The 23,705-nt window shown below is 41.0% G+C and overlaps 1 protein-coding gene and 1 long non-coding RNA gene across 2 annotated transcripts in view; one reads left to right on the forward strand and one right to left on the reverse strand.

Annotated features, from left to right (window-relative positions):
• Positions 1-23,705, forward strand: part of LOC145436951 (uncharacterized) — a 300,821-nt gene that overhangs the window by 108,576 nt on the left and 168,540 nt on the right. The gene's annotated exons all lie outside the window — the stretch shown is intronic.
• LOC145437934 (uncharacterized) lies at positions 964-23,246 on the reverse strand. Its single transcript, XM_080315306.1, has 13 exons — positions 23,168-23,246; positions 22,384-22,548; positions 21,463-21,569; positions 20,404-20,568; positions 19,924-20,011; positions 16,412-16,558; positions 16,087-16,203; positions 13,761-13,888; positions 10,815-10,895; positions 9,540-9,563; positions 7,068-7,127; positions 4,765-4,836; positions 964-3,392 (listed from the first exon to the last, which is right to left on the reverse strand). Exons 1-13 carry the CDS (start codon positions 23,244-23,246, stop codon positions 3,288-3,290), a joined length of 1,338 nt encoding a protein of 445 aa, XP_080171432.1. The 3' UTR covers positions 964-3,287.

A 23,705-nucleotide genomic window follows, 5' to 3' on the forward strand; every position in this document is an offset into this window, starting at 1 on the left:
GACTGGCGCCGAATGTTCCAGTCTTCGCAATTCGAACGTCACAAGACAGATACCATCCCGCACGGACAAATTATAAGCCAGTGAAGAAATACCAGTTTGAAATCGTGTGATCGTTTAGTTTAGTACGTTTGGGCGATTCTATATTTTTATATGGCAGACAGGAGGTCGCGAAATAACATTAGGCCTATACGTAACGAAGTCATACCAACGGATCCGCCCGCCGGAACATATTTAATCATTATTGAGGGGTCCTACCTTTTCAAACACACCTCACTCGTATGTACCAGTAAATCAGATTAAGTGAGCAGAGAGAGGATAAAAATTGATAGCAATATATATGCAATTCCCCATCATATTGACCGGTTCAATCATGATTTATATAAATTTGTCGCGGCTCGCGCGTATAGGCGAGTAAAGCAGACTCAGGAACGGACACCCAATGTAGTCGAAAAGTAGCGAAAAACAGCGAATAGCGTGAGGGTGTCTGGGGGGCGAAGCCCACCAGTAGTTCGGTTTATCACCCTATGAGGGGGGGGGCAAGACCAACGTTTTGGGGGCCTAACGAAGTGCTGTTACAGTGCCTGCAATAGGAATATTCACGCTGCCTAGCTTGGAATCATTAAATCCGAATACATCTGTGGACAATTGGACATCTCAATATATTGAGCATGCGTATTTTGGTGGGTGTGGGGTGAAGTTTGGGATCGGAATAACATTGGTGTTGAGGGTAGTTTTGTGATTATCATTTTGTCATTTGCCATGATATCGGGCAAACATAATAGGCCTGGTTCACATATATTGAACAACATCGCTTATAATTCATATGGACTTTGAATCAATGATGCCTACTGTCCAGTGTTCATCCCTAATGACCACAACCACCAAACTATCCTCGGTTAAACTACGTACTGCTGCAGAATCCATTGCGGCTGGGTTTATATCGGACGAAAAACAAGGTATCCATTCGATAAAAATCCGGTTTACTCCAAATTCAACTCCATTCCACACATAACTCACACGCAGCAATCCATCAACCGAACGACCCAGCACCAAATTCTCAGCGACCAGTGGAAAAAACTCATCGATGCAGTAACGAACAATGTGCAATTCTATACAGACGAGGCGTAACAAGAAATCAACGCACGATCAGCCTCAAACGAGGTATCATATCAGCGCATATTATATAGCAAAAATATCAAAAACTCATAAGAACAGTACGTGTGTACGTGGATAGTAAATATCCGTAACGAAATCATTCTAAAATGAAGATATCGACCTCAATGGAACTAAGAGTCGCATTTTACAAACGACTCCAATAAAATAGCAGGCATCGCCATGGGCCGCACTTTAAAAAACACTGATGATACTACAAGTAAATGACGCAAGAAAGGTGAACTACGCAGAACACGACGCAAATAACCAATAAATAATTGCTGTCAAGTCAAATCCAATGCGTTTAAAACAGGGGTTCCCAATCTAGCAGTCTCTGTCTTGTATACCATAACATAAGAAATAAGTGAAAATTTAATAAGATACTAGCACAGGCATAGTACAACATATTATCATGTCGCTGCTGTTTCATTTCCTATTAACATATCGTCTGGAATGTGGGTTTTCGACAACGTTACTTAAGCCGGCAAAGCAATCTCTTGGATATTCAATACGACATGCGGCTGGCTTTCTCCACCACAAAAAAAAAACACAGCTGAAAAAGGCCCGACCATTAATTCCGTGGTTCCCAACGTGGGCGAATTTGATAAATTAGGGGCGAAAACACCAAATGAGGCGTCTGGGGGGCAAATATGTTAGAACGTCCAGTGAGACGCATTTAATTAACACGACCAAATAATGCACGCGAAGACGGTTTATTCTGCAAATGACGAGAGAAAAATGTCAACTGAACGGAAAGTAGACGCGGAAACCCGTCTCCCGAGCAATTCCTCGGAAAAATCACAAATTTTTTGACAATTCACCCGCGATCAGAGTTAAGTGAATAAATTTCCCGATTAGATGTCCTCTTTTTCGAATCCGCAAATATGGGGGCGGGCGGTGTCAAGCTTGATAACGGGGCGATGAGTTGAAAAAGGTTGAGACTGACCGCAATATAATTGTAATTACTTAATGTAGTACAATGTGTAATGTGTTTTTGATGTATTTACATACTTCAATCATTCAAGCTACAGGTTACTTTTTAAATTATTTATCAACTAAAATAACGTTTATTATTTTTTAAAAAGGTTGGAAATATTAGGGGGCATTGGCTTTTCAATTGCTCTCAAAAAGGTTGGGAATCCCTGAATTAAAAGGAAACTCTGGAACACATCGGGACATGTACAATATCAGAAAGATAAACAACGGAATCGATAATAAAATTTTCAAACACGCATTTGATCTTGGCGGTTGGCTCAGCGAAAATATAACGTACGTTAAAACGTGTGTATCAGTCAGCCTTGCCAAAAGCTTATAACAGACAGGACAGCCCACCAGGGCATCGCAAGTACCAAGCAACTTCAAAGCATAACAGGCAAGATGACTGCATCCAGATCCATAAACCCTAACAGTACGTTCAGCGTGAATAGTAAGATTGCTTTATCGTGAATGGAGATTGAAAAAAATTGCAACTAACGAACGACTGACATCGCTACATATGCGACGCTGTAATCGAAATTCGGGTATTTGACAGGTTTAGACCACAGATTAGGGTGTAAATCTGATGAAGGCACTGTCAGGTTAGCAATTGCGTATTCACACCTTTTCGATTGGGTAAAAATGAGTTAATACATTCCTTCTACTGGGTGCTGCTTTCGCACACCACCCTGAACAGAATCCACTACGCCTCTTAGAAAAATCACTATAAGGATTGGTGTATTTGTCTCATTTCCACCCATGGAATGGGTGCGAAAGCTGAATTTAGTACCCGAAATAGGGTTTACAGCCCACAGTATCATGGATATCTTATAAACACCCTGTATTCTACTCATGGATTAACAGTGCGTGGTATATTTGCTCTAGGGTCGCTGTGATTATTGTACTAAAGGGAAGCGTAGCGTAAATAACTGAGTTCGACACGGAATGTTTAAGTGAAAGAGACTGCAGTTTCTCTCTTGGCAGCTAAGCAATTACGATTTCAATGAATTAAACCGATCCGTGCGTCGGTCATGCTACAAAAACAGTTTCACTCCGCCACATATCCAAAGTCCCGTATGGTGGCGACGACAGCGGGCTGATTGCACTTTCGTAATGATCTAGCGAAGCTTTGAGCGAGGGTTTTTGTTTACTGTGCTGCGTCATATCTTCGTTTGTTCCATCGTCACGTTAGCGCCGTTCTCGTGGAAGGTGCCTAGATGCACCGGCTGACCGCCTAAGCCTTCGTCGCTACCGGTGGTTTCGTACTGTGGAAAGAAAAACGCGAAGTTTTAAACGCGGGCACAGATGAAATGACGGCACCAGCCCAGCTTTTTCCAAATTAGATAAAAATTCGATATAGAGATGCACATTTTTTCAGAACAGATTCGAACTACAATTGCTGAATTCGCAATAACTTGGAATTGGATTGGAAAGAAATACAATGAAAATTGAGTTCAGTTGGTAACAAATCGCACTTTATCCACATAAGCATGAGAATGCCGAATGTACGTACGCCAAGCTTTGCTCTGTTAACACTAGGGATGGTGTGAACCTCTGAAAGGTTCGGGTTCGTGTGAACGCGAACCTTTTTGAAAGGTTCTGTGTGAACGCGAACGTGAACCTCGTGACGTCATATTGCTAATTCCAACCCTACATTTCAGTGAAGTGATAGCCTTGCAATACGTAGCGACGATTCGGGCCACATAATGCCACAATGCTGAAATACCTATTGGTGTTTTAAACGTCTACAAATGTATCAACTGGGGCAATCAATTGATATAATCATCCCAGAAAATCAATATCTTGCGTCGCTTTGCCACAATTCCGACGAGAGCTTGCAAGGGAATATAAGGTTACGCCTTAACGGTCAAGGTCAGGCCTGACAATGTATTCGGCGTTCCTAGTATTGCTACGTTGATATTGAGCAGAGTGTAAAACGGGTTTCCCTACTTGCTACCGATGTTACCCCTTTAACAAGTTATACAGCAGTAGCCAACACCCCAATCCACGGAGTTTGTTTTTATGATACAATAAACATGATACATCAGACAACGATATAATTTCATTGATTGGTTGGACAAGAGTCATTCGCTGACAACCTACATGTAGTGTTTCGCTCTTGATGTTGTGGGGTTGTGGGTCAGGCTCACAGCAGAGATGAGTCACTAAATATTCGCAAACGGAAAGCTGGATATTTCGAGCAAACAATTGTAACAAAGCAAGTAAAATGTTTGAGATTGTAAAGGTGCATGCTCGTTTAGTGTTGATTTCTATGCTGCCAGCGTCATGCATATACCAGGCCCGCAGTTGAAATGCAATAAATTTCAACCAAAGATGCTATAATGAAGTGAAAATTGTAATATATGAAAAAGGTTCACAGTGCAGAACCTACCAAGGTTCGTTTGTGAACGCGAACCTCTAAATATCTGAGGTTCACACACAGAACGCAAACGTGAACCTCGCGTTCACACCATCCCTAGTTAACACTATAAAGCTCTCCGGTAGCATTTTCACGAAACCAATTTAACATTAGAGCAGTGGAACATTTCGCAATTTGGATTAGAATTAGATTACCCGCATTTCGCCCTAATCAGTCCTATTGGGCAAATAGAATTATCTGCATTAAACGTCGCTTACCGAGCTACGGTCTCCGGCTCCTAATTCGGACACCCGCCAATTGCGCAGAGTGATCCCGCGGCCGTCTGGATTCTGCAAATAAAAACCAACATTCGACAATCATTATTTACATTCGGCATTTACTGCCAACTGTAGCCAGGGCGTGAGCGAGTTATTCCGTGAATTTATACTTTACCATGTTTTAAATAACCTTCTATTCACGACCGTTGTTAAAACCAGCGATAATCATAGTAGTCGGCGTTGGTACTCACGGAAAATAGATGAAACGCCATAATTTTTACTCAATTGAAAGTCAAAGTGTATATTTCGAAGGCATGTTAAAGTTGCTTCAAGCAGCAGTACAAAATGAATATCCATAAAGTACTAAGTCAGTAGTGTCAATAGATTTGATCGCTGGAGAGTGTCGGTTATCAGGGGTTGCTACTTTCAAAATAACAAGATCCATCTTCGAGACTAACGCAAAACGACTAATAATCAAGAATGAGAGCGTTGACAATTTTTGATACACATACGAAGTGTAGATGAAAGACGACGTGGATGATATCATAGGCAGGCACCAATTTCTATACTGCCGAAATGCCCATTACATAAGCGATAGACGTCGCCTACACAGCAACCCTGGCCGAAATTCCCATCAATCACTACTACGCGATAGCATACCTATTTATGTACGCAAAAGCCTATGGAATTTATTAGTGGTCACTAACCAACACGATACCACATATTATACTCTGCTCATTTCCGAAAAACACCTGTCACAATAACGTCCACGGGGCTGTTGTGATAGTCTTGGTGGTGACAGCATATTTTACGTGCTTTTTTCACGAAGAGTTATTACTAAATCTCTGTTTTGTTGATGTAAACCGGAATAACTTGGAAATTGCTAACATTGTTCCCGTTACCGTGGTCAGTAACAGTCGAATATCTGCCGCAACAGTATGAATGAAGTGGAACGTACAAATCTGTTTCTTTCATGCGACGACAAATAATGTAAATCCAGTTCTACATCTAATCAAGGATTATTCGGTATTTTTTTCGACCATAGCTATTTCAGTGCGCTTTGTGACAATGCTATGGATTAATCACGAATATACAGATGTGTGATTTCCACTATAAGATGTTTAGTATGCTATGATGCGACCAGAGGTTTATAGCCTTCCTCCCTCCCACCCCGCAGCGGAAAATATAATCGAAACTAGAATTCTCGTCGACGAATAAACTTTTTAGTGTCAATATTAGCCTCTAATAAATTGACTGATCGAAAAACTCATCTCAATCTCAGATCAGCAATAAGCTTCTACTAGACTGCTGATTACAGTATGGAGTTTCACTAAGCGAGAAGCAAAGCAATTTTGCATTCGCAAGCACCAAAGGCATTTGTGGCCAGCTGTAATTTATGAATCTACATTCCACAAACATCGTCTCATAGCAATAAAAATACCAGTCCGTTAATACATTATTCATAGCCTCGATTAAAGTCATAACAACCCATAATCGACATGCGTATTGAGGACAATTCTCAGGGCAGTGACGAACAATGCAATGCAAACCGGTAACATTTGAAAAACAGGCATCCGTCAGCATGCACCCGACATCCATATCTCCTCGTCGCCTGTTAACTTATTCAATATCGTGATTCGGGATGACGACCACGTAATAACCTAGTAATCAACCGGTATTCAATTTCCAGGCCAAGACAGTAACATCGAATAGTTATGATACGGCTGTTGGTATTATGCAGAGTTCTCTTGAAATTGAAGAATACATTCCTATTGAAATGAAGCCGAGTATTTACGGCTGACATTTGTCAGGGGTAATCGTCAGCAACAATTAGATTATTATTGAAGAGAGCATTACCATCAAATCTATTGAAATTCGAACCAATTGGTGGCGATTACCCATGAAGAGTGTCACCCGAAAATATCCGGTTTATTCCAATGTGAATATATTATTCTATCGTAAATTGAAGTTCTAAACCTCCGAAAGTGTGTATGACATAGACTTCAGTACTTCACTAATATGTTGATAATGCCCGAACGCCAAGTATATCATAAAGTTAAAGCAAGATCTGTGCCTTTCCATAATCACAAAAGCGGATCTAAAGTAGTTCAGGCACAAGACTGCGTCAAGATTCTATTCAAGATCTGTTTTGTTTCAAAGGCCAGCTTCACCAAAACTTTGTGGTTCTGACCAAGGCAATTGGCCTAGTAATATGCGCACTGTAATTCTGCCACTGCGACAGTAATCACAGATACACGCAAAAATTGATCATAAATCCGGTGAATTTACCAATAAATACGCACCTGGTGTAGATGATCATAGTCCGCGCTCGCGCTTGACCTGTCATACGCACTGTCGTACCCCTGGTTCAATAAAGAAAGCTTCATTAATGTGAGCTCATTACGGTAATCGCAGTGTTTTATAATTGATAAAAGCAGGACGGACAACTCGTGCGATACTCAAATCCAATTACAGTGCAAGCATTCCAATTGCGGAGATCATTATCGCGAAATCAACGGGAATTGTATTGGAACAAGTCAAATTCACACGTACGTTTGTAAAGCTTCTTGGAGGTATGGAACTTCAATAGTGAATAGCATATTCATATTGAAATGAACCCGAATAGTCTCGGTGGTGACGCATGTTTTTGTGATACAATGTTCTTTCCAATTCTCTACTGTTGCAGACGAATACCGCTGACGAGTGTCAGCCGAAATACCTTGGTGCATTTCAATATGAATACACTATGTAGTAGGTAACTCATAGATCGCGAATGAGATATCACAACGTAGCGATTGGCACCATGAATTACCATTAATAGTGCGGAATTAACCTACAATATAATCTCCATGATAATGATTTGAATAAGAAGTCCGAAAAGTGGGCGGTCCCACATCGCCAGAGTTTCTTGAAAATGGTCGCACCACGCATAGTAACTACGCGATCTCATATAGTATTGACAATCATAATTCAGTGATGTTTCAAGGAAGAAATTATCTGGTATAATAATTGTAAATCACTCAGAAATGACATAAATTGTCGTGAAGGAAGAAAATCTAAAACAATGGACACTAAAATGTCAACAACATGGTAGGGTTCTCAGAAGACAGCCAGTAGAAATCTAGCCCCGGACATCCAGTTTGCGAGATCAGAGGTGTAACAAGGGAGTTGAAGTGTCAGTGGGTGTCGTTACCTTAATAAAACAATGCTAGCAATAGTTGCATATCTTAGTCGGAACAGAACGTGTGGTGACTATTTCAAGGGTAAGTAGAGAATAAAGGTATCGAAAAGTAAATTTGGTTGAAGGGTTGCAAAATTTGAGCAGTTATTCGGTGATTGCAACTTTCGAAATTAAAAGATAATGACAGTATCCCAAAACGACAGATGACGCAAGAAATAAGTGCGATTTTTAGATATATATTCAGTATTAGTGTTGTTCAAAAATAACTTTTTTCCGGATTCCGGCGATTTACTGAATAAATTGTGCAACAAAATTTGATGATTGAGAAACGCGACCATCAACATTTTACCAGTAATCAAAGATACTAAACGGGTGGCGGTTAAAATCGACATGAGGAAGTTTTTCGTTATGTTTTGGGTAAGATAAGACCACGAGGTAAGAGCAGAGTTATTATGTTATTATTTCCAGCCAAGAAAAAAAATTAAATACTTTGACGTTTTTCAAAACTTTGACTGGCTAGTTCCCTTGAAATTCTTAAAGGGGGCATGAAATGAAAACGGTTGGGAACCCCGGGTTGAGATTATAACCCTAGTAGAAGTGGAATCAGTCTCAACACATCACCGTCTGTATACTTGTGTACCTCGGCTAAGTTAAAGTATTTCGGTAACGAGCACCTCTTGAAATCGATGACCTTGTTATTTGGTAACCCCGTCTTAGCCTAAATGTTGACATCAGTCGTAAATGACAAAGCGGCATTTTACAACGATAAATTAACAAACAACGTAACGCAAATTACAACATTCCACACCAAGCCAAGGATTACGAGAAAATTGATCATGCGTGTCGAGCAGGGTTGGATCGAGAATTAAAGAGAATTAACTTTATTGATTCGAGTCTAGTCTAGTGGGAAATGAGCTTTTAGAGTACGGAACTCAGACGCTCCTTGCTACTAAGGGCATAGTTGTCAACGAGAAATGTAGTTACGATACATTTTTCTACTGAGGAAACCTTCAGATCTCGATTAATATCGCACCGTACGAAACATACAGTACAAAGCTACCCATAGGGTTGTTCAAAAATGTCCTTTTTCCCGAATCCCGGGAGTTCGCTGATTAGATTGTTACCTCGCCTAGAAAAACGCTGCTCACCAAATTTGGCTCAATTCCAACCAGTATGCTGCGACGCGGACCCGATTGAAATTTTTAAATTTACTATATAAAACACAATAATATTACTGGCACCGGCGCATACAGGTTGGAATTGAGCCACATTTGGTGTTCAGCGCTTTTGTAGGAAATCTAACAATTAATCAGGTAATCCCCGAGATCCGGAAAAAAGTTAATTTTGAACAACACTACAACGCATGCTGGTGGAAATGACATATATGTGGAGTCCATATCAACCCACATCATTGGCATAAAGTAAAATGAAATAAGCATGGTGAGAAAATACGAATTAATCTTTAATGTGATGTGGAACTGGCATTGAATTAATTGTGGCTTCATAAAAGGTACATATTTGAACTCAGGTGCTCGATTTTGCGCAGCCCTAATGACGACACCGTGTATGAAATAACAGTAACTGTATAACATACCTCGCCGTCGGCGGTTCTCTTGTACTGTAAAAAGAAGACACTCATGCATTTTGCGAGCTAATCACGGTCCATATGCTACATCATGCTGGGCGTATTCAGGCGTCTTGATTGTAACTACCGTTCAGTCCCATCTATTCATTTGAAATTCATCAGATGCAACTGCGTGAATTATCCACGCAAAGAGGTCGAGTATGATAATAATTAACAACTACGCGTTTAAGATGTAGTTTACAACGTGCACCAACAGTGATTTATGTGTTCTAAAGTGAGGTTGCTTTCAATAGTCAGCGATACGCAGAGTTAAGGCCGATGCTAGTAATCATCCGGGTAAGCTTCACACAAACGATACTGAGCGAGGATTTTAAATAGGATATAATCTAGACTAGAGCCCTGCAGATGCTGGATCTTTGAGTCGATGACCACGAAACCGACACCTAGCACCTTCACCGATAACCCAGATCTATTCAGCCCATATTCAAAAGATATAGCATCCATATTAAGGCGCATTGATGTGCTCGGGTACGAAATAAACTAGAGAGGCCGCATTTGTAGACCCGTGAACTGCGGTTTTCTGGCTCCTTACCACCATGTTGCGTGGTCACGAAAATCGCCGATAATTCTTTACCTCTAATGGCCGATTAATATATTTGTTTCGATATTCGAATCGATATTAATTCCCCCCGAATTTCGTTGCGTTTCTTCCGTAGTGGCGATTTAGTTCAATATCCGGTTTATTTCTGCGAATTCAGTAATTCTAATTCCCATCTAATTTGAAACAAAACTGTAACTATAATTTCAATGCTAATCTAATTTTGAAAATTTGAAAAAATCTAGTTGCCAAACTCTGATTACAACCGGCAAAATGTACCATGAATAATAATTGTTTCGATTACAGACAGTAATCATAAGCGTGTTGTTACTGTTGTATCGTTTTGCATCCGAAAAGAAACCAGTGTCGGCATTCGACCGAACAGCAAATACCTTAAGCCGCGCGCTTATTTCGGGCCGTTGCGAAATTTACGAGGTCGTAATCATTCCGAAAACTATTCCAAACGGATAAAACCTAAAGTTACATAACAACAGACATGACGCTCATACTTCTGCAGTTAACCGGGCACGCCCACTGTCAACAGACCCGAAAGTATCGATTACGCGATCACACCGAACAATGCGCCACGCTGACAATGTAACGCGACCTCACGCCTCATATGTATTTTATTACATATATGTCATATAACATATACGTAGGCATAATATATATGACATATCACTTACCGAAGTCGGCACCACAGTGCCTATCCTCTCATCCCACTCAGACATGGTCTTGAATCTGTCCAGTGAAATCGAGAGAGCACCCTGTGAAATTGACAGCAGGTATCAGCACACTGACCCGGCGCAATAAATGTCTAAATCCGGACGTTTACAGTGTTTACGGTAAACGTAAGGCGGTAATTATGTTGTAACCAGTGATGAACTGACTTGAGAAGGTACGTGTTACACAATCCTCAGAGGTAAAAACTTGAAGAGGCAATTAGATTCCCAAATCTCACAACTAGAGCTAACGAGCTTGAAAAATCCAAAACTACCTAACTAAAACACACAAAATTTCAAATGAACTAAACAATATTGGAGATAGAACGAGCATTTCAAAAAGACGAAGAGCTAAAATGGGAGCGTTTTCGACTACAAAGACCGAATCCCGGCTAGCCAGCTACACCACTTTTAGCAGTGACTGCGGGAACATCACACAACAGAACACGGGTATATCCCGATTCACGTCAAACGAAGATGCATGTATTAGAGTTGTTCGGTAACTATTTTTTTTTGAAGTTGGTTGTTGGTCGCCGACTAGCCAGATTTAAAGTTGGTATAAGTCTGCATGTTCCATGTGGGCCACACCGGATTCGGATAGAGGTTAAATGATGTGTCGGGATATATACTGAGATAGTGAAAGCAATCGGCGTTTCGACTCAAGTAAAAGTACAGGTACCGTCGTATATTTCTACTTAATTGCGACTAAAAGTAGGAATTTAAAAGACACGTCAAAACTCCGTCAAGTGGAAGTAGAAATTGAAGTTCTGAAACGTTTTGAAATAATTTCATAAAAGTACAGTTTAGGTCGTTGAGATGTTAATCAACTTACGGAATCGCAAAGATCAGCTTCGTTACTAACGCAAAGTAAACAATTACACTACAAAATACGTAATACATATGCAGGTGCAATTTTACGAACTATATTCCGTTACCGTGATATAGGGCTGTGTTGCCCGGTCGCCATGACAACCTCCCTCATAAAATTAACACAACAAAATTAACTGGGAAAGTAGCCAAAAACCATAACCACCCGAGCAAGTGGCGCAAGTCGGAAAACCGACTTGATTACTACGAAAAAGCAACGTTTTCCAATATCGACCCCCTCTGTATTTTCATGCTACTAAATATACCCTCTTCCAACTATGACTCAAGAATAGACAATTGAATAGTATATTCGTATTGAAATGAACCCGAATATTTTCGGCTGACACTCACCAGGGGTAATAGTCAGCAACTAGTAGAGAATTGGAAAGAACATCGTATATCAACAATCCTATCACTAAATATGACGTGACCGGCATGAATTTACGAATAATCGGGGCGAAGAAAGCGCTTAAGCTCAGTGTACTATTTTAAATGGTACACGAGTTTCTTATGTTGGCACAAACGTGGTTGGGGTATTTTGATAAAAGTCGGTTCCAGGAATATGTGAAAATTGGGGTATTTTTCTTTCTACATGCTGAAGTTCCGCTTGCGGTCAAATAAACCACGCTGCTGGCACACGGAAAATGATTCATTTCAAGTGGTCTCTGTAATTGATTGACTCAGTAATTGATCTACCGAGTATAGTCCCCGAACATGGTACCCTAAAGTCTTAGTGTGTATTCATAGTTCACACCCGTGTACCCCCGTGATATACGTGTGCGAATATACTCCCATGGTACACGAAACCGGGACCTACCTGATACTTACACCAGGGTATAAAGCAAACACAACATTTTAATCGAAATGTTGCTTGCACGTAGACAAGTACCATCTATAACCGCGATATAATTCTGAGAAAGATGATATTTTCGTGTTCCACCTTGGTTGGTTGGTTTTTGCGGTATTCATGGTGTTTGTCGACTATTATGGTCATTTACACCAGACCGATATTCTTCATTTTTATTCCGTAACTGCCGACGTATAGCACGGCCCACGTCTAGGCTTTTTGTAAGACACCGCTTACGCGCATGAGGTGACGAGGAGGAGCCGAGATAAACCTCCAACACTTAGGTACAGGAATTCTGAAGTCGACCTCGGTCGGACTCGAACCCGCAACCCATTGGTGTTGCAGCCGCGGAGTTGAAGTCTTTAATCTGTCTTTGTGTGCTATGCACTGCGCCATGTCGCCACTTTGTCCCACCTTATGAGTGGGGATGGATACACATTATTTGCGCTAAGAGTGTTCGATGCTGCGCTAATGTTGTAGTAGCGATACAGGGGCTATATCACTGGGTGTCATTTCGACATATTTGGAAAGGTATCAAAAATTAGCCAAGTAGAGAAGTATCCCAAAGCAATACATCTTTAGGTATGACAGTAATTGCCTATCGAATGCTACAAGGACTTAATGTGGACAATTTCCCGTCATTCTACTTTACAGAAAACGGCGTTTCTAGATCTCTATTGAAAGAGTAACCGAGCTAAGCGGGCATATACTAATCGAAAAATAGTACAATGAGCTTAAGCCTCGAATAGTAAAATTTTAATATCGATGACGGTATACTAGGTGGTACGATTGTTGATATACAAGGTTATTTTGAATTTTCCATTAGCGTCAGCCGAGATTATTCGGGTTGATTTCAATGTGAATTTGATTATTCAATTGTATATTGAAGTTTTTCACCTCAAACACTCTGTAGAATATAATTTCAAAAGATTGCCCGGTGCCTATCACAATTTCGACAGTAAAACGACATAAATTTGAATAAATCCGAGCATTTAAACTTGAAAAGAACATTTTGGAAGTGAAAATCAACTACTTCCACAGAAGGGCCACCAGACCGTTGGGCTTGACAGATATGCAAACCCCCGCATTTACGGGAGCATCAACAAAATTTTCAAGCCACCAAGCATTCCATGATATCACCATACCGGCGTATGGTATTCTCAGAAATATCACTACAATTCCTGCGGTAAACTTACAGAGTTTGAGTACGGGTTGCTTTCGTAGGTCTTGCTTCTTCGCGTCCGTTTACAGCACACCACAACCACCACGACGATAGCGATCAACACAACGCCACTCAGCGTGATAACCAGGACGAAAAGCCAGTCTGCAACGTACGGTAAAAATTGAATTCGCGGAAATACGTGCCAGTAATTTTACATTACGTAGCTGTATCAATCTCATCCAGACTCGCGCCTGTTTTGGGTGGCACGCAACATAACAGCGGTGCACCGGTCGGGTTACACTGTTAGGTAGCGCAGAATGCGCTCCGGTCACAGCACGGAATATTTTACCGTCTCAGCACACGTTAACTTGTCTTGCTGTTTGAATAGGACCTTATTTTGAGGGTGATTATGCGACATGTTTGTGTGTCATGTGTGGGACAAGAATTTATGATGCGAGAAAACAAAAGAAAAAGGAATTCGCACTGAATTACATAAATATAATCGATAAGGCAGCGCTAATTTCGCGTCATTTACACATAGCAGTATAGCATGTAGCCTTGTTGTGTATCTCTCCTCGTAAAGCGGTGGAGAAATAGACCGTTCGGATCATAGGATTCAACTGGCATTGTTAGTGCAAAAAATACGTGTATTAATTTGAGGATACAAACACACATTACCGATATTACATGATACCTCATTCGCAATTTGTACATGGCAGGCGTTTTTCTGTAACGTGCCACCAATCACTGTCGCTCAGTTATATTTTCGCTAGCTTGAAACATTTTGTATAACTAGTGATCGAAATAAGTCTTTTCGCGATTTTAAGGACTGATACTCTTCAGAGCACATATTACACGTTAAGTACAGCCTCAATTTTAACGAATGGATTTATCAGACGTGCAAGCTCCACGAACACCTTGGTAAATACGCCCTAGACAGGAGAAGCATCACGTAGTAGCTGATAATCAATCCGACCAGCGCATAGACGACATAGACGTAACAACCACCACGCCTGACAGGACCCCAACTTCGCGGTTACACTATACGTGGTTTTGATTACGCCGCACAATGCTATTAGTACGTTAGTGTAAAACGATCGTGCCGGCGCATAATTGACAAGTCAACGGAAAACAAAGGTATGTCAGTGTCTAATGTTGCATTTTCGGTTCGCCATAAAACCAATATTTCCCGTGAGTCACGCGGGCAAGTGGTGCGGCGCACACTTTTCGCTGTTGTTTCAGCGTAATCTATATCTGCCTATGAAAGCATTGCCACCTGCCCTGGTTATGAGTGATAAGACAACATTTCGCGCGTGGTATCGCAACATTTTATATGGAATTCAGCCGTATTACAAAGCACAGTATGAGTGAATTCCTAACGCTGATGATAATCGAGTGGATGGTTTTTGCAATAGTGATTTAACACCATAGCTTATCTAAATCAAGCACACTTGTCCGCTGTTTATATACACATTAAACAGGCAGTTGATTTATAAACTTTTAATGAGTGTAATCACACGGACGGGAATGTGGAGCATGAAGCAACACACGAGACCCCCGCTAATATATAATTCGCAGTGCAACCCGTAGCAGAAATCGTGTTCGGGTATACAAGTGATTAGCCTGTGATAACTGTGATCCGAATCAAGTGATAATTGTAATGATTAGCTAGTAAATATTACTAAGTTATATCATTAGCAGGGATTATAGTTCCGAAACTTTTTTCTGAACAAAAAAGCCTTCAAAACCTCGACTGCTCTGTCACAGCAGCTAAGCGCGTTAGTGGAAATGACATTTCCGTGAATTCGTGGTCGATCTACAGGAGCGGCGGGTGGCTTCTCCGATCAGCGGGCCTGATACGGGAAAATGAAGTATACTTGGTGGGGCGGATTTCTCAACCAACACATTATTCACGCATTTACCCACCTACTCAAGGAATAAATCGTATTTATTGTTAACTTAACGTTTAAACCATAGTTACCAAGATCAGCATTCAATGAATTCTACTTCAATAGCTGTTGAAGTCAATGAGACATCTGTATGTGGTCCAAGTTGTCAGCAAGTTATTTCAACTATTGTTGTACTTCAGACGTGGCAACCCTTAGTAAAGACTGCAAGTGAACATCAGTTAGATTGCATGGAACGTAGCTTCGTCTTGTCAGTGTTCATGGCCGAATATGTTTGCTCGCAAATGCCTATAGGCCCGAACTGTCACTATAATTTTACATATCAAGCCAGTGGTTTGGAATTGCGGCAAACTGTAACCATGGGTCACAATACGAACTTGATTTCGCCTATAGTCATGTATGCCAGATGCACAAATAATCTAACACAATAGTATACCGCGACAAGGTACTTACAGGTCTGGCAATTCTCTCCTTCAAACCCCCACATGCAATCGCAAATTCCTTGCGGCGTATTGGTCCTGCACGACCCGAATGGTTGGTTACATCCGGACGCAGAGGTGCATACGATTGCTGCGAAGTGCCATGGTAGTTAGATGTACGAATCGGTGACAAATATCTGGTAGCCTAGCATGATTCTACGCGTAGCAGACGGTAAAAATAATAGGTAACAACGGTTCCCAACCTGAGGGCGGACTTGTACCTATGGGATTGAATACAGCCCGATGCATTGTCATTGAAATGAGTTACTTTATTACGATATTACAGATGATTTTCGCACCTATACACGTGGTGTTTAAATTCGATTCGAACACAGTGTCTCCGTTGCATTCGCAATCAACCTCTCCATCAATAGTAGCAGTACAATCAGCGTTGTCCTTGCAATACTGCTGCCCAGCAGTCGAATCGCACACCAACGCAGTTTGGGCTGAAAGAAAGAATGGTATCAGTAACTGTAACAGTATGCCCATCACAGAGTCAGTGAAACAATCTTAGGCTTCAGTCGTATAGCATAGTATTTCTGCCATGGTCATTAGAAGCCGGTCAGTGGTCACTGTAGTAATTTATTACAGACACCGATATCGAAAGATGGCGAGATACCGTATAGTGGTATACTCCACAGCTATAACACCAATGAGTTGTGGGTTTGAGTCCGACCGAGGTCGAATGCAGAATTCCTACCTAAAAGTGTTGGAGGTTTTTCTAGGCTACTCCTCGAAATCTCATCCGCGTAAGCAGTGTCTCACAAAAAGCCTAGAAGTGGGCCGTGCTTAAAGTCGGCAGATACGGAATCAAAAATAAGGAATATCGGCCTGGTGTGAACGACGTTGATAAATCAGTGACAGCGATTTGCAAAATAATCCCTCACGGGGCCTACGATAAGTTATCGTAGGCCCCGCCCCAAAACAAACATACTATATTTAAAATAATATTCTTGTAGTGTAAAAAAACTAGCAAACATACCAATACTAATATGATAGTGTTAAAATATTGACGTGACAATTCCGTCAGGATCACGGATAATGGAACGGAGTACGGGGATTGTCCGATTATTGTCATCATTCGCCCCAAACAAACGGATATGATTACAATGAGTAGGAATCGGAATTATATTCTTCCATTTAACCCCGCTTAAATCGTGATCTAAATCGATTTATAGTTCTGGTACTGTTTTCACTGTGTGAGCCTTTAAAGATTGAACGTGTCGTAGCATACGTAACCTGAAGTACAAAGCCACAAGCCACGGACGTTAACCGAACTGACATATCTGTTAAGTCGCATTCTAACTTACAGTATCTTTGCAAAGTGTAATGAAACAGGTATGGGCGAAGGATTACTAAATTATTACCATTTATGTGATTGAGCACTGGCATTATATTCTTTGTGGTCACGTGAAAGGTACATATTTGAATTCGAATCACACAGCTACTCATTTTGCTAAGCCCTAACAGTAATATCATATTTCGAAGTCGATGTGAATATACAATACATGCTTACCGAGAGTGAACTATAAATTCAACATCACTGTTTGGCCGCGTGGCTATAGTGACCTATATAGGTATAAATGTTGTTTCATGGCCGCGGCGATTCTGAAATACGACCTTGTCAGTACATAGGATTGCGGTTTCGCAGGGGATGTAAATGCCAGTGAGCTAACAAATGTAACGTTTATTGATAGGAGGGTTTGTTTAAAATCTTTATGTGTTGCGATGAAGCACGCGCTCATTGTCCACGTATCAACCTGGCTTTACATAATGCTATCTATGTGCGTCTATTCTGATATTTACATCCATTCCTAACAGTTCCGCATCAGTAAAAAGATTGTAAACGAAATAAACTTGGTAATCACACTGCTTCGACTTCGTCTGTGGTCGAAAATGCTTTGAAATCGGGCCTCTTAAAACGAAACAGACAAGTTGTGTTTGAATTATGCCGCGGTGCGTAGGAATTTTGTGGTCGACCTCGGTCGGACTCGATCCCGCAACCCATTGGCATTACAGCTGTAGATTGGACCACTACGCTACCTCGTCACTCTCTGAGTTCGACCCCAGAATTCCTACCGAAGTGTTGGGGGTTTATCTAGGCTCCTGCTCGCCATCTTATCCGTGCAAGCAGTGCCTTAGACAAAGCCTAGATGTGGGCCGTGCTACAAGTCGGCAGATACGGAATATAAATGAAGAAAATTGGCATGGTGTGAATGACCAAAGCAGTCGACAAAAACCATGAATACAGCAAGCAATAAGTCCGAGGTATGTTTCGTGTATACCACGGGTGTTACACGGCTGCGAATATGCAATCTTTTTGCTGAGAATGTACTAGAAAAGTACCGAAGAGCTTTGTGGTACTAATTACATTAATGTGTACCGCAAAGTACGATTTCCCCTTTAAAATACAACGGCATCGGCGACGCCTGTTAAGTAAACACTCCGAACTACTCGCTCAGGACAGGCTCATTACGAAACATGCGACAAAAGCGTATTTGAAGAACGAATTCCAAGGGATGGGACACTTTAAAGATCACACCCACGTTTCGTTAGACGTAATCAATCGGATAATTGTCAATTTGCGCACAGACCATGGTAGGATAGGCTTCGGCTCGCCTCCAACGGGCTGTATGCGATACAACGATGTGTGTGCTGAGAATGTGTGTGCCTGCATGTAAAAATGCCTCATATCATCACAAATCCAGGAGTTACGTATATCAATGAACTGTTGTTCTGCAGAAAGATTGCTCGATTCATTCCATCCAAATGGACAAAATAACTATCTAAAGTTGTGAACAACAAATCCCGAGAAGCAATATTGCAATGAAGTCCGTGTATAGTGTGCTGAGGTTTTGCGAAGTATTGTTTTGTTTATGAGTTAATTCACTAATGGAGCGTGAAATGAATTAAAGATTATTTTCGACGCATTGCGGCCCAATTATAACGTGACATTTGCCTTAGTCATGGACAACCGGCTAAGTGCTTTTAGGTCGCATATTGCCTGCATGCCCTGTTTTAAATACCCATGAAATTATTTTCCGAAATTACGAGATTCGCGGCACACCTGAGAATCTGTGGCCGAACAGTGATGTGCCTCGGCTGACAGTTTGGGAATCACTGATCTAGCACGTGGGAAATACAACTACCTGCAATTTAGCCGCTTGTCCAGTTTATTTCCTCTTCGTGATCATCAATTTTAGCGTGGAATGTATCTTGCTTGTGAATTATATCGCCATGGTTGAAACGAAGCTATTTCAATGGAGTTATCTAATTTTCAGCTAATCAGTGTCATAATTATTCTTCAATAATTAATGAATTCTATATCCAAACCCTGTCGCAGGCCATTTTCATCAAAATCCACTCTCCCCACGGGCATACCTGTAACACGATATTTGGTCGCGGCTAAGTGACGACATTTGTCGTCGTAAATAAATACTATTATCTCAAAAAATGGTCGAAATGTCAATTGGCTCAGATTCGGCTTCTACTGGTCAGAATTCCGCCAATTTTGGTGTGAAGCGTTTTTAGGCAACCTAACCATATAATAAGTGAATCCCCGGAATACAGAAAATAGTTATTTTTGGACAACCCTAACGTGACGTGTTACTTCGGTAGTTCTAAGCCTTTGCTGAACAGATGGCTTCTTACGCTAATTTGTAAGCCTTCCTCAAACCCAGCTTTTCTCTGAGATACGAAAACAAGCATCCATTCATCACATTCCACATCTAATAGGTTATTACATATTTAACATAGAGCACATTACATATTACATTTGTACAAGAAGGACACGGAGTAAAGTCGCGCTTACTTCCGGCGTCTCGGCACGACTCGTTTGCGAAAATGTCCACCTCCAGAGTCGAATTGCAGCTCGAAGATTCGCAAGAACAGTTCGTAGGCTAAAATAGAAACAGTCGTCATCGCAAAGCAGTCTCAAAAAGCACACTGTCGGTCTGCGATATTGCCAATGAAGGGAGTCAGATGTCCAGGACAGACTTGAACTACTAAATAGTTCTGATTGTATATTAGACTAAATTAGAAGAAAAGGCCAATGATCTAATTCTAATCTAATGTGTGAAATGTTTCGTTGATCTACTTTTAACTCTAATAAAATTTCTGTTTTTCCTGTAAATTCTATTGGAGAACTGTAAGTACAAAACCAGCCAATCTTGCTGTACTTGTACAGACATTTGCCATTATCGTGCTCATGAGAGAGAACATTGAGTTGAAATGACTGAACTTGATTCAATTTCAGTAATTCTAATAATCGGAACATCGGAAATTTACTCACGAAAACAGTTGTGTTACTCAAGTAAGTATCGAACGCCTCGGACACATTGTTGGAAGTGGCGTCTTCTGTCGTGACGATTTCGTGGTCGACCAGCACACTGCCCGCGCGAAATTGCAGGATATTCACGCTGACAAACCAACTGTTTCCAGAATAACAATCCTCCAACTGAAATGACAGAATTCCAGGATTAAGCGAGTCTGGAACCATAGTGTCCTATATGGTGTCGACACAGGCAAATCTCACGGCTCAGTGAAATTGATTCACGTCACAATTTCCATTTGGCTACAGGCAATTTGACGGTAATTTTTGACCGGCTTGCCTACCATTAAATTTGGTAAAACGGGTATCAATCGAAAGCCGACTCTGCACTGATTACGAAAATATAAAATTTATTCCGCTCGCGGCCCTGGAACCCCCACAATCAGCCTCGAATTTTTCATTGTTATGGAGATTGACATTGGGACGCATCAATGCTGTCTGGCTCTTTTGCTCTTGAGCTACTCTCTCGTTTCGCCAGACAGCATTGTTGCGTCCCAATGCCAATCTCCATAACAATGAAATATTCGAGGCTGATTGTGGGGGTTCCAGGGCCGCGAGCGGAATAAATTTTATATTTTCGTAATCAGTGCAGAGTCGGCTTTCGATTGATACCCGTTTTACCAAATTTAATGGTAGGCAAGCCGGTCAAAAATTACCGTCAAATTGCCTGTAGCCAAATGGAAATTGTGACGTGAATCAATTTCACTGAGCCGTGAGATTTGCTTGTGTCGACACCATATAGGACACTATGCTGGAACAATAAGGAAAGTCCATTTATACAATTGGGTAGTATATTCATATTGAAATGAGCCTGAATATTTCAGGCTGATATTCGTCAGGGGTAATCGTCAGCAACTAGTGGACAATTGGGTAGAACATTGTATACCAACAATCGTATCACAAAATATCACATCACCAGCATGAAATTACGAACAATTGGGGCGCAGAGAGCGCTCAAGCTCAGTGTAGTATTTTAGATGGTACGCGAACTCCCAAACGAAAGTGTGATGTACAACTTACGAAAGTTGTGACTCTGGCTACTGTTTCTTTATAATGGTCAGAGCTCGCGTTGTTGAGACTATCGTTGAATGTTTCCACCATGTGCAAGATACCGCCGAAGAATTTCCCTGTCGAAGTCACATGAGTATGGTTAAGACACGAAACCAGATCAGTCAACAAGTTTAGGGATGAAATCTTATCAGGGCGAGGCAGTTGTTCCGAAGTAATTTGCTATGATGTTTTGTATCCTTGTACAGTTATTACTTTTAGTAGCCATGCGGTTCATTACGGTGGACGAATAAGTTTCTACAGCGGTTCAAGGAGACCTTCGCGAATCAAGAATGATGGTTTTCGCCAGTACGGGGCTATGTCACTTTCAAGTAATTCAACTATAGAATTTCAGGACAGAGATGCAACATATGTGTATCGGTAGGCCGCTACAACTACAATACGACCATTCATGACATAAATGCTGAGAGAATATCACGATTTTATAAAACAGTTTACGAATGTGCAATTGCGCACGTATAAATATGTGAAACCATGAACTTGAATGTTTTGCAATCAATTCATTGACTACCGGAAGTTATAATTGTGTTTTAGTTGAACTCCTCGGAAAATTATACCAGCACTTGGAAATCAGAACGCAAGTACAGTTCATAATCATGGTTGGATACAATGATTAGTGAGAGATGATATTTTACAGCAATGCAATTACACGCCTTTTCAAAAGAGTAATGTTATGTAGGATTGAAATCCCTATCCTTTCCTCCCAAAGTGGTCGTATCACGGCATATAAAACTTACCATGAAGCTATGCTCGTCAGTGTAAATGACATTTCTGCGAAGTCGCGACCAACCCACGGACTTGTCGCAAAGTGCAATAACACAGGTATGGTCGAAAAATACCAAATTATGTCCGGTCTGGAACACGATAACATACCAGCCACGCAAATTCCATTGTTGTCTTCGTAATATCCGAGATTGCACAAGCACGTGATTTCGTCATCACCACAAAAGCTATTCTCGGGACACGGTGCTGTGGTTATACAAGACGACTCTAAAAGCACAGTATAAAAGTTATTGTCGGCGTGAGCATTTGAGCAAACTATTAAAAGTGTTACTATGAAAAGTTACTATTACGAGCTAGTTTTGTTGGGGCTTGCCAGTGAGAAAGGTCTCCCATATTGACCGAATCGTATGATAAATCAAGTCCAAGATGAATGATTTAAACTCGTGTCCAACAACCGTCCATGACCATTTGCAAACATATGGCAATACGGATCACGAAGTTCTCCAGACTACCCACTAGTACGCTACCAGCAATTATCAATGCTGGAAATCTGGCCATGCTACATAAAATAGAAGGTTAAATTATGAAACCACACGAGAGCAAAACTGAAATCACCACTTTTAGACAGTGAAGTCGATGTAGGCTTTGAAAATCAATCGAATGAGAAGCTTTGAATTGACGCATTACACCAAAACATATAATTTTCCATACAAGTGTAAACGCGCATCATGTTGAACGTAAAATAATGTCTTCCTTTCTGGTGCTAAATCTAAAACGGCAACTGCGCAGATCAAAAATGGAATTAATGAGCTAAATAAATAAAAACATAGGAAATCACAACAGCTGTCACCGAAAACGTAAACGATGGGTGTCGTAAATTAATGATTGTCAAACCTATTCGTTTTTGCTTTACACGGTAAGCTGTAAGGCTTACATCTACGCAAAATCATTGGTCTAATATTGGCATCTACTTCCAGTTGACACACGCCGCGCCTAATGCCCGCGAACGCCATATGGAAACCGCTATTCTAAAGGGGCACTGGACTCTAAAAATGATGTGGTCTCAAATTGAAGGGCAAAACGAAATAAAAATTTTGGCCGCAGCCGTTTTCTTCAGAACGCCACCGTATCGGAGCTGCAATTTATTGAAATTTCGATAGCAAGTTCACGCTCCAGCAGTCACGCAGAAATCTATTCTAAGCAATAAGCATCGCATATTGATAATAATAACACACATGTATAAATATATCAGGGTTGGTTTGTGTACAGTACACTACTACAGCCTTTGTTATGCAACCATGGTACCGAATATCAAAGACCAGTAATGACAGTCGATTACGTAGTACATGAGACTCATTCAATTGAACAAGGGAAATTCAAAGGAAATAAGCTATTCATTACAATCGGCTATCATTGTAAGCGTAAATACCCTCCGCAGTTGCTCAGTGACAGACTGACATACACCTAACCAA

The sequence above is a fragment of the Botryllus schlosseri genome, chromosome 4 (genome assembly GCF_051294905.1).
Source record: "Botryllus schlosseri isolate E-star chromosome 4, Bs_hap1, whole genome shotgun sequence".
Taxonomy (NCBI): Eukaryota; Metazoa; Chordata; class Ascidiacea; order Stolidobranchia; family Styelidae; genus Botryllus; species Botryllus schlosseri.